This window comes from Callorhinchus milii, unplaced genomic scaffold (genome assembly GCF_018977255.1).
Source record: "Callorhinchus milii isolate IMCB2004 unplaced genomic scaffold, IMCB_Cmil_1.0 Scaffold2, whole genome shotgun sequence".
Classification (NCBI taxonomy): Eukaryota; Metazoa; Chordata; class Chondrichthyes; order Chimaeriformes; family Callorhinchidae; genus Callorhinchus; species Callorhinchus milii.
Window position 1 is genome coordinate 25,447,541 of NW_024704743.1, and position 12,980 is coordinate 25,460,520.

General features: G+C 44.0%; 1 protein-coding gene across 1 annotated transcript in view; it reads left to right on the forward strand.

The window, feature by feature from the left end:
* Positions 1–12,980, forward strand: part of LOC103176238 (aryl hydrocarbon receptor repressor) — a 44,586-nt gene that overhangs the window by 8,285 nt on the left and 23,321 nt on the right. The window contains exons 3-4 of the mRNA XM_042346178.1: positions 7,392–7,492; positions 8,272–8,614. Of these exons, the coding sequence (XP_042202112.1) occupies positions 7,392–7,492; positions 8,272–8,614 (444 nt within the window). The remainder of the gene's footprint in view (positions 1–7,391; positions 7,493–8,271; positions 8,615–12,980) is intronic.

Below are 12,980 nucleotides of genomic sequence, written 5' to 3' on the forward strand. Positions count from 1 at the left end.
GGTAACTAGAATTGTATGTAGTACTGTATTCCAGATGCATTCAACTGGAGCACTATACAGCCTGAGTATGACTTCTGGGGGATCTAAACTTGACTGATTTAGCAATATAGCCCAGCATCCTGTTTGCCTTGTTTATCGCAGCCTCACACCATTTTTGTCCTCAATCAATCTAGAAAATATAGCTATAGAATTATATAATAATCTTTGCATTTGATATTAGTGAATGCTGCAGTTGAATTTTATTAATAGTTGGGATTAAAATTCTTGCTTCGGGCCAGGATTTGTAGGAGGATTGCCCTGTATAGTTGGTTTCATCTCCATGCTGAGTGAAATCTAAATTGCTCAGTAAAATCTGGGTGAGGCTTTTGGTTGCAGAGAGAGTGAGGTGGAGACATAAACAGGCATTGTTTTGGAGAAGTTGGTCTTTGTGAAGGCCTCAATGTAGGGCTCAGTTATCCCTCCAGGGAGGCTGATGGAATTGGAGTCAAAAACAAGTGAGAAACAAACAAAGTTGGCTTCAGATTTATTTACCATCAGCTGAAGCAAGTTAAGGTTCATCCAGCATTTGATGACTAACAGATATTTAGTCACGGAGATGTCAGAATATTGAGATGCCAGAATGCTCGCCAAAAAGTGACATTTAGTTCTTCATATATCTTTCTGCAATGCAAGCACACCCTGTATACTGAAGCTGTGCATAGTGATGGCATTGTGGTCATGTGCATGTAACACTTGAAGGAGTTGCATTTACTGCAGCACGCAGGTTACAGTGCAGTAACAATTGCATTTGTGTGTGTGTGTGTGAGTGCTAATGAGGTGCAGTCATTTGGATCCCAGTGTTTCAGTGCCGGGTCAGGGAACCATGGCTTTTCAAGTTTTAAAGCTGAGTTCAGCTGGTAATTCCCATTAACACATCACATGCAACATTTTTCACCGCAGGGTGATATAGTAGCCTGTAATAGTTCCGTTGTGCAGTCTGTTTTGTTCAGTTGATTTCCTGGCTAATAAGAGGTTGCAGCTCTCTTATTATTCCTTGCAAAGCAAGCAAACCCACTGCAAGGAGTCTAATAAATGTGCTCCTATTCATGGAAGAGCTTTCAGATCCTCAGCTTACCACTGAACCTTTCACAAATTCATTTAGCCCACTACCCGAGCTGTGTGTTTAGATGGGCCTTTTAGTCATTGCTATAATCACCAAATTCTGCCAAGTACTATTCCAACAACAACAACAAGATTCCATTTATTGAGCGCCTTTCACGTCGGGAGGACGTCCCAAGGCGCTGTACAGTTGGATCAGGACCCGAGCAGGGAGGAAATGGTCAGGGTGGGGGGAGGGAAGGGAGGGAGCGAGGAGGGGGTAGAGAGTCGAGAGGGGAGCTGAAGGCACCATCATAGAGAAAGGTCTTGAGACCGGCCTTGAAGGAGGAAAGGGAGGAGGCGGCGAAGGCACTGGGGGATAGAGTTCCAGAGCCTCGGGGCTGAGAGGCTGAAGGCCCGGCCACCGATAGTAGGGCGGTTGGGGCGGGGGATGTGGAGCAGACCGGAGCCAGAGGAACGGAGGGTACGGGCGGGTAGGTAGGGGGATAGTAGGTCGGAGAGGTCGGAGGGAGCAAGGCCGTGAATGGCCTTGTAAGTGAGGATGAGGATCTTGAATTCGATCCTCTGGGGGATGGGGAGCCAGTGGAGGCGAGCGAGGGTGGGAGTGATGTGGTCCCGAAGCCTGGTGTGGGACAGTACACGAGCTGCAGAGTTCTGAATGACCTGCAGCTTGTGGAGGGAGGTGCTGGGAAGGCCGGCGAGGAGAGAGTCCCATAGTCCAGCCTTGAGGTGATAAAGGCGTGGACCAGAGTTTCAGCAGCGTGAGGGGTGAGGTACTAAGGTGGGAATTATGAAGCTTATTTGTCAAGCCAATTATGTATTTGATCACCTACAATATATAGTCATGCGTATGTTGTAGATCATGTGAAGTGCTTTGAATCATCTACCTGATACGAAAGGAGCAATATCAAATACATTATCAAGTATTAATATTACTTTGATTCCTAAAGTCATTTTTCTGCTATTTTAAGGCCAGTGCATTATAGTTGTCTCACATTAAACATTTCCAAACACTTTATGGATGAAAATAATAATAAAAAGTAATACAGTAATAATCCTTGCATTTGATATAACAGTTTTAATGTCAAAACTCCTCAAAGTGTTACACTAATAAGTGAATATGACTGTGTATTTTTGGGCAAATGCAGCAGCCAATTTGCGCACAGCAATGTTCCCCAGCAGCCATAAATGACCAATTTTATATGGGGGATTACTGGCCAGCAAACTTTAACATTTCATGTGAAGGACGCACCTCCAACAATGCTAGGAAAAGTAGGAAACATGAGGAGGAGAGCAGCAGACCTCAAATGGACATAGACAGACTAGTAAAATGGGCAGACATGTGGCAGATTAAGTTTAATGTGGAGAAATGCAAAGCGATGCATTTTGGGAGGAAGAATGAGGAGAGACAACATAAGCTGATGGTACAATCTTAAAGAGGGTGAAGGAATAGAGAGACCTGGGGGTTCATATAAGTAAATCTTAATCTTAATAAAGGACAGCCAACAGGACAGGTAGATAAAACTATTAAAAAAGAAAATGGGATACTAGGCTTTATAAATAGGGGCAGAGAATACAAAAGTCAGGAAGTTATGATGAACCTTTATAAAACATTGGTTAGGACTCAGCTAGAGTACTATATTCAGTTCTGGGCACCACAGTTTACACTTTAGGAAGGATGTTAAGGCATTGGAGAGGGTGCAAAGCAGACTTGCCAGGATGGTACCAGGAATGAGGGACTCCAGTTATCCGGAGAGGCTGGAGAAGCTCAGATTATTCTCCTTGGAGCAGAGAATGTTAAGAGGAGACTTCATAGAAGTATTCAGAATTATGAGGGGATTCGATGGGGTGAACAAGGAGAAACTATTTCCACTGGTGCGTGGGTCGGTAACCCATGGACACCGACTTAAAATAGTTATTAAAAGAAACAGAGGGAGGTGAGGAGAAATTGTTCACACAGCGAGTTGTTCGGATCTGGAATACATTGCCTGAATGTGTGGTGGAAGCTGATTCGATAACAACTCTTAAGAGAGAAGCAGATAATTATTGGGGGAGAACAAGTTTGCAGGGCTATGGGGAGAGAGCGGCAGAGTGGGATTGAATTGGATGGCTCTTTTCAAAGAGCCGGCACAGACACGATGGGCTGAATGGCCTCCTTCTGTGCTGTATAATTCTATGAATGCAGCACTCCCTCAGCACTGCATTGGATTGTCAGCCAAGACTATAAATTTAACATTTCAACTTGGAGCTTGAATTCACCATCTTCTCACACAGAGGTGATAGTGCTGCCAAGTGAGCCTGGCCTATTTCATTACATGTGATATAATAATAATAATCCTTGCATTTTGACATTGCCTCTTATCACATCTTTGAGACATCTCAAAGCGCTTCACAGAATATAGTGTAAAGTGAATTGACTGTATATTTTGTGGGTGAAATGCAGCAGCCAATTGTGCACAGCAGTGTCCCACAAACAGTTGTGGATTGAGTGACCAAATTAGTTTTTATTTATTTTGAAGGAATTATTACCCCCTGGAATAGCAATCCGCCAATCGACTAACAGCCGGGTTCCTACTTACTGCTAGGTAAACAGAGACGTGTGGAGTTATGAAACTTGCCTAACGTTTTGCCCTGCTGGGAATCGAACCCAGGTCCCTCACTTGCGAGGTGAGTGCTCTAACCACTGAGCAACAGGACTCCACAAAGCTACAAGACTTCACACATATGCATATAAAAGGAACACTCATTCAAGAATATTTTTTGCATCCTGAGTTTTGCTGAGAGTCAGAGGCTCTCTCATGTGTTGGCTGTGGAACTACCGTAGTTTCAGTTCATTTGTGGCTTTAGAGCATCTTAGATTTAGGACGGATTTATCTATCCACCGCCCTTTCCTATAGCCAGACTTCAGCTGAGAACTCCTAAACTAGCAAACAAATCAGAGATACACTAGTATAGGATTGGGGAATATGGATGCATTTTCAAGTGCTGCCCTACACACCCACCCCTTTGGAGCACCGGAGGATTTGAGCAGATGAAAAGAACAATATAAATGACCTCCGCCAGTAACTTCCTTTCAGCCATCATCATATGTACCAAGCAAAAAACAACAGGAGAAATACTACATCAAAAAAGCTGTGCTTTTAGAGTGCGACTTAATCACAACTGTTGTACTTTTCTGTTCCACTCTATGTTGGACAGTGTAAGACACTGAACTTTAAGCACTCTGTGTTGCGCCCCGCTTGACGGGTGCTATATAAATGCAAGGTTTTGTTGTTGAAGTTTTCTTGAGCACCTTTCTGAGTTTAGCATAGCAAGAGCTGTACCTGAAGAGGTGAGAGTGGAGTTGTGATAGTGCTATTTAGATTTAGGGTTGAAGGTCGGTGAACATATTGACAAGTAGAGAATAACATGCAGTAAGGTAATCCACTTTACCCTAAACTGCTCTGTTCATTTTTAATATTCCCTGTGCTTGCTGACTGAGCTGTGGTTTCATAATTACTACCAAAAAAAAACTTGCATTTCTTATAGTGTTTAATCATGTTGTCGAAATGTCGCTTCCCATGATGTACAGCCAATTTGGACACGGCAATGTCCCCAAATCGGCAATTAGGTGAATGATCAATCTGGGGCATGGTTGGCCAGGATACCAGGAGAAACTTTCTTTTCTTAAATTTAAGTTATCCTTTCTCTCTTCATTCGAGTAATCTGCATGCTGTAGACTTTATAAGCCTCCTTCCAGCCCAACTCAACACCCCCTTGATATCAGTGAAGGGAAACGTGTCGGTGATCACACACAAAGCAGGGAAAGTTTGGCACCAAACGTTTGAATAGTGAGTAAGATCTGAAAGACAGCGGGGGTAAGGGAGAGAGAGAAAAAACACAAAGTAAGGTCTGTCAGACTGTTTCCAAATTCTTTTAATGTGTAAATAATTTCATGGAAAAGGGAGAATGTTCTAATTTTGGAAAAGAAAAACTACTGTCACAGAAGTGCAGACACAAGGCAGTGTGATTCAGCCCCCTCTGTGTGTTTTATATATATGTGTATATTATATGTAAAATATATATCTGCATGGGCCATAAGTGATTTCTGTCAGCAAATATCTACATTATTGTTTCACAACAAGCTGACTTATTCAATCATTGATGGTCGACGGACTCGCACGTCAGTATCTAAAGTGAAGCAATTCCAGATAAATCAGAAGCCAATTGACCCTGGAAATTCGGTGCCCAAATTGCGTGACTTAAAAGCAGTTTACAGCATGGAATAGCTGGAGGCCTTTGCAGTTGTGCCAGTATTGCCATGGCAACTGTTCCTCGGGGGATAGTGATGCCAATTATTCCTCCCCACAACCCCCCACCTTTATTCAAAGGAAGGCTAATAAGAGAAATGCAGTTTGGAACAGTTCGTCTTTAATATACCGTGACCCTGCCAAAACAACTTTGAATTCCTGACTGGTCGTCTGGATAAAGAGAGAGAGAGAGAGAGAGCAAGAGAGAAAATTCTCATGTTCTGTCAGAGGCACCCTAGCTCAGGAAGCATCCATCTGTGTTTTCCTGCTATTCGCTAAGAGATTTTTTTCCACCCCATTTGTTGATTGTCAAAGTAAACAGATTTCGCACATTGCACACTTTAATCTTCAAGGTTCGGGAAATGCCCAGTGTTATTTGCTTTGATTCAAATTCAATTGTTTTTTTTATTCCCACACAAATGCCAGGTGCGGCAGGCAGTCTCGGTGGCTCAGAGGGTCAAATGCAGCATGTAGTGTGGTGTGAGCTGTCCAGAGCAAAATATGCCACCTCTTATCCCTGCTCTGTGCTGTGTCAACTGATCTCTGTAGGGGAGAGCTGGAAGGGTTGTAGAACTGCTACAATTGACTCCAGTGCCGAAGGCTACGGAGGGGAATAATCAGCTCCTGATTGCTCTCCAATGTTTTCTTTAGTCAGCTGGGTATGTGATGTTTTGTTGTCTGACACAAGTGTAAACCCATCACCGCGCTCAAGAGTATCCAAACCTAGCTGAGATTGCACGCATCCCATCTACACGTGGAAATCCCAGAGATAGATTGTTGGAATGGTATGTGCACTCTCTCCCTGGAGGGACACATCCCGCTTACCTAATTCCGGAAAGTATTAGGTGCAGGTTGGTAAGAACCAAGGCTTGGGGACCCCAGAGTGTGCGTTGGGGTACTGGTGGAGTCTAACCAGCTAAACCTGCAGAGTTTGCCATTGATATTGCTGTCTGGGACGCTTTCCCACTGCGAGAACCACCGCGCGCACCTGTTAGGGCTTTGGCTTGTAGAGTTGACAGCAGTTGAGTGGGAATGACTCCCTGCCCCCAGTGACTGGTCTGCCCTTCCAGGTCCTTCCGATGAGCCAGTTTGGCTGTGCTGTCATCAGCAGTGCCCTGAAATACTGCAGACTCTCTTGGCTCAGGAACCGGACCACAGAGACCGCCACAGAGGGCTGACTCGATTCCAACATTCCGTGGTCGGGCATGTCACGTTGGAGCTGGTTCAGCTCCAAGGAGATCTCGCTTACCTTGTCACCGTCTTCCTGTCCGCAGCTCGGGCAGATGTTTCTTCCTATTGACCGATGGTTCCACCAATTGGAGGTGCGGAGTTTAAGCAGCAGTTGCTCGCTTCTCTGCAGGACAATCAAAGTACATTTTAGGCGCTGGACCTACAAGTGGAGTCCTGTAGCTCAGTGGTTAGAGCACTCGCTTTGCAAGCGAGAGACCTGAGTTCAATTCCAGGCAGAGGGCGAAACCTTGGGCAAGTCTCCTTACTCCACACAGAGCCTAATAATAATCCCTCCAAAACCAAAACCAATAATAAATTGGTCATTTTCAATCTACGACTGTTTGTGGGACATTGCTGTGCGCAATTGGCTGCCGCGTTCGCCCACAAATATACAGTCAATTCACTTTACAGTGTGTTCTGTGAAGGGCTTTGGGACGTCCTCCCAACGTGAAAAGCGCTATATCAAATGCAAGGATTATTATTATTATTTTACAAACGTGTCTTCATGAACTTGGACTCCAGGTAACACCTTTCAGCAGCTATCGCCTCAAACTTCAGAGTTTCCTCATCACTATCGGCAGGCATCTGCCTTCAGCTTGGGGGCAGACCATTACAGGACAGCTTGTGACGTGCCAGCCACCTTGATGTTCTTGAGGAACAAGTGTCCAGGCTGAAATTGGTGTCCACCATGATCCTGAGGCACCATTAAGAATCAACAATTGGGACAAATGTCCCTTGTATCTTCCAATCAATTTGCTCAATGTCTTCTCTTAGGCCATGCAGAACCATGATTCTGCACTTGGGGGCATCTACCACCATGTCCTACTGGTTGGCCCAGTGTTCAAGATGGCGGGTACAGCGAAGAAGATCCCCAGGTGAGTCCGCCAGCAACACAATATCATCCATGAACAGAAGCTGCACAATCCTGTCAGAGAGGTCTGGAACAGATATACCAAGTCCTTCCCCCTTGATGTTGTCCAACACAATGTTGATGAACACATCGAATAGGTTGGGTGACAATGGGCAGCTTTGCCTTAACCCCCTTCTCCAGAGAGATGGGCTCAAGTGTCCACTATCAACCATTACACAATCTTGGAACTGGAGCACACATTCTGGATAATATCCAGGATTTGGCCATGTAGCGCTTGAAGCGCTTTGAGACCTCTCGAAGATATGATAAGGCGCTATCTCAAATGCAAAGCTTATATTGTTATATTATATGCATTCCCACCGCTTCCAGTTTCATTATTAGGGCCTCATGAGGCACTAGGTCAAAAGCCTTACCAATGTCGATGAACACAAGTTAAGTGGATTTCCTCTCAGCTTCACGATGTCGTGCAATCTCATTCACAGCTACAACCTGTCCCACACATTCCTTACAATTAAGGAAGCCAGTCTGCTCCTTGCTGATCAAACCACGAGCCTCCAATGTGTATGATATACATGCAGTGACCACTTTAAAGGCCACTGAAAGCAGCGAGATCCCTCTGTGGTTATCAGTTTCCCCTCCTCTGGATAAAAACCACAATTGCAGTCTGGAACATGCCTCAGAGAGAATCCTGTTGATCAGCACTAGGAGGGCAGTTCCAAGGTGAGTTGAGGGTTCCTAGCTTGGTCATGTAAGATCCTCACCGTTCTCCATCTCCTTCCTCAGAGCAGCTTTCAGGAATTCAGCACTGATGCCGTCCGCACCAGCTGCTTTGCCATTGTCAAGGCACCGCAATGCGGAGTCCACCTCCTTCCAGTGGATTGGGTCATTAAGGCCTTCAATCTGGGCCATGTCTCCCGCCAGCTCTTCCAGCCTTCATCCAGATAGGTCTCTGCTACAGCCTTTGGGTCAGATGCCAACTCCATGTAATGTTTCCTCCAGACCCCAAGGACACCCTCATGGGTCTGTTGTAGACACTGGACTTGTCCAACACTGGTACAGGCCCAGAGGAGCCCCTCCAGCCATGGATGTCAACAGACTTCAGCCAATGGAAGAAAGATTCCGTATCGTACTTGTGCAATTGTGCCTCCTTTCAGAGTGACGCAGCCCATTGATCCCGTTTCATTTCTCTGATGACTTTCCTAGCTTCTTGCCTTGCTTGGTGGTAATTTACCTTTGCTGCAGTTCTAGCTTGCTCCGAGGAAGCTTCCAGAACTGCTTTACAAGCCTCCAGTTTTCACCTAATGGCTCTACTTCCCTTTGTTGTTACCCTGACCGGGTCCCGCTTCCGAGATGGGTGCCTTGCAGGCTGTAGCTTCAGTTTCTTTACAACCTCAGCTACAGAAGAAGAAAGTCCTTGGCCACATCGTCAATTGTCAAGTCCGCGCTGTCAGCCTTCATGCAGAATTGGTCCCAGGCTTCATGTTCGCAATGCCCTTCGCAGACTGGACTAGCAATCACTCATAGCACAAGGCACTGGCGCTGATGGCTCAAACCTAACAATCACCCCGTGTCACAGAGTCAGCACTCCACCCTAGAAGACCAAGATCTGCCCTCTTGACACTGAAGGTGACTGACCAGTGGTCAGAGGTTTACCAGCGACGTCAAACAGCGCAATTGGAGAGGATAGGACGTGCTGATTCACTACCCACCACATGATCGATTGCTGTTCCATTCTGCACTCCACACTGACCCCATGTAATTGGTGAAACTCGGAACTGAAGCAGAGCACCACTGTCGAAGGGTTTTGCACACCCATGCAGAAACACATCACCATGTTTAAAAGTATCAAACTAAACTGGGAGTTCCATGCTTCCCACTTACACATTGAAATCCCATGTCTGGAATGGAATACATACTCTCTTCCCAGAGGGGTGAACACTGTTTACAGACAATATTCAGCGCAGATTGGTAAGAGCCAAGCTTTGGGGATCCCAGAGCATATATTGGGGGACTGCTGGAGTTTAATAATAATAATAAATAATAATCCTTGCATTTGATATAGCGCTTTTCACGTCAGGAGGATGTCCCAAAGCGCTTCACAGAACACACTGTAAAGTGAAATTGACTGTATATTTGTGGGCGAACATGGCAGAACCAGTTAAAACCACACAGTTTGCCATTGAAAACCCAGTGCTGTAATGTATGCACATATTTTTGAGCATGCATGTAAGGATTGGGTGAGAAAAAGATCAGGTTCCACTTCCGTATCAATTTCCGAAGCACAAAATGCCAGCTGATGGGTAGACCTGTCTTCCTTTTAGCTAAATACAAACGATCATCCAAGGGCATCACTTATTGTTTAGAATATTTATTGTGGAGTTTAGAGAAGTGTTTTGCATACTCCAGTGTGGATCAGCTTTTACAATCATGAACATTACTGCAGAGAAGGAGGCCATTTGGCCCCATGAAGTGAGTTCCTCCAACGAAGCCATCCACTCTAATCACAATTCCCTGCTCTTTCCTTGTTCCCTTTTATATCATTTCTCTTCAAACGATTCTCCAATTCCCTTTTAAGTATTCTTGTGCTTTCAACCTCATTGGCAATTTTCAGTCTCAGGAGATATTTGCAGTTGCCTTGAGCAGCACTCAGTAACCATAAGATAATAATAATCCTCTAGCACCTTTCATGTCAGGAGGAGGTCTCAACAACAACATCTTGCATTTATAAAGCGAACTTCATGTGGGCTAGTGTCTCGGAATGCTTAAAAGATCAGGTTCCACTGGTTCCATCAAGTTTCACTCAAAGCATTTTACAGAATTTACTGTAAAACATGGTGACTGTATTTTGTAGGTAAACGTGCCATTTAATCCTCGCAGACCAATGTCCCACAAGTAGTCACAGAGTGACCACCAATTTTATTTGGGGGATTGCTGATCAGGACACCGGGAGAAACTCCCTTCTCTTTTCAAATTCTAACATAATAGCAATCCTTAATAATCCCTTATATAATAGCACCTTATCATGTCTTTGAGACGTCTCAAAGCACTTCACAGAATATACTGTAAAGTGAATTGACTATATTTTTGCAGCAATCGAAACGTGGCAGCCAATTGCGCACAGCAGTGTCCACAAACACTCGTGAATGGAGTGACCAATTTATTATTTTTTTTAAAGCAATTATTACCCAGGGAAATTGATCAACCAATCGACTAACAATTGGGTTCCTACTTACTGCTAAGTAAATAGAGACCTTGCCCGTTTCGGCCTGCCGGGAATTGAACCCAGGGGTCTCACTTGTGAGGCGAGTGCTCTAATCACTGAGTTACAGGACTCCAAATTATGCCTTGGGATCTTTTAATGTCCACTTGAAAGGCAGACAGGACCTCGGTTTAATATCTCATCTGAAGGATGGCACCTCTTGAGTTTCAGCTTAGACAGTTTAATCCTGAAACAGGATTAAACTGACAATGTTCTGATTCAGAGTTGAGATATCATGTTATGTGTCATATGCAAAGGGCATACTGGAAGTACTTTGTTCATTGAACGTAGGTGGAAATCATCTGCATTCATCAGGAAGGTTGTTTATTACTTGATTGCTAATTTTATTAGTAGCTACTGTACCAGCTGTTTTTTTAATAATTAATAGCTTTATACTATATTACTTCCTGGTTGCAGTTGCAGTGTTATTTACCTAGGGTCAAAAGCGCACCTGTGCGTATCTGCTTTTCAAATATATTTGTTCATCATTGATTTGTCCATTTCATTATAATAATAATAATAATAATAATCCTTGCATTTGATATAGCACCTTATCACGTTGTTGAGCTGTCTCAAAGCGCTTGAAATGTTTCTGCAGGACGTCAGAAAGAGTAATAGAAACTTCTAATTATGATTTAATGTGGTTTTCTGACCTTTTTATTAAAGTCAGTGCCATATGATGTTTGAGTTTTCTGTTGAATGGCATAGCTATTGATATCTGTGCACCAGTTGCCCCTTCTAATAGAAGTGTTTTGCTTTAAACTAATGATGGTTCCTATGAATTGTTTGAAGGGATTACACTGTCATCCACCCACCCCGATCCACCAATCCAGAAGTGGTTATAATGGCATTGAAAAATACTCTGCCTTCTTTGAACTATCATGGACTTGTGCTATACTTCCAGAAATGACTTCCTGAATTCCAACTTCGAGAATTCCTGACTGCCCAACCTGCCCCATCCACAAAACTGTAGAAATGCCAAACTTGTAATCACAAGTGACAAAGAAACTTAGATTCTTTATCTACAGCGCACAGAAAGCCTCAACCCACAGAGAGAATATCTGTCATTCTGGTACTATTCCTTTGCACAATTTTTGCTGTCTAGCCCCTTGTTCTCTTTCAGTTTCTTTCTGTCTCTCACCTTTCGTAGGTGTTTGCCTCAACAAATCACAGTTACCACACTTTAAGTAAATCTTCGCGAAGTCTCAAACGGCTTTGCAGAACATACTGTAAAGTGAATTGACTATATTTTGTGGGCAAAATATTTTGTGTATACAGAGGGGAAAGTACCATTATTCTTCAACACATTCTGTTCTGTTCTTCAACAATAAAGTTAATCAAGGAGCATTTTATTGTCTGGACAGAAAATGTGATTAAACCTGGTGGTAAAACAAGTCCACAATAATCAGTTTGGGACTGGAGGCAGCCAACCTCTGGGCAATGGTTCCAACCCTCCGTTTCACATCCCAAACAGGCAATAATGAGTTTCAGTCATTGACAGGCTACGGCTTTTCTTCTTGGATGCTGCAGTGGTGGTTAACCTTCAGTGCAACATTTGCTGCAAATTTTAGGCTGGTATCTGGAAAGGCACTGTTAAATTTGATGGTTTCCAGTGCCTGGAAATTTCATTTCCATGCTCTTAAAACAAAAGCACCAATCTTCCTACCAATTCCACTGAGTACTGTTTGGTCACACAGAGCGTAGTCTAGTCTATCCCTGGAACAATGAGGCAGAGAACATGATGGATGTGGGTGGGGTGGGGAACACACCATGGTGGGAAGCGGAGAATAAAAACAATGAGAAGTATAAGTCTGAATGTAGAGTTCCTGACGGCTGACCCCAGGTGGGCTGCTCACTATTTGCCAAGATTTTGTTATCCCTGCTGAACAACAGCAATGATCCATGATGCCTTTATAAGTCATCTACTATTATTTATTATTATTATTACTATTATTATGTGGTGGAGGGAAATCTTGTGAAACGCTTGAGATATAAGGCTCTACAACAAATGCAAGGATTATAACTTCGGTAGCACCATCGGTTCTGAATCAAAAAGTCGTGGGGTGAACCCATAGTCTAGGTTGACATTCCTATTCAGTGCTGGGGAATGGCTGCACTGTTAAAGGTGCCGTCCTTCGGATAACATGATAAACCGAGACTCCATCTGCCTGCTCAGGTTGATTATAAAGATCACGTGGCACTATTCCAAAAGAGAGGGAGATTCATCTGGTGT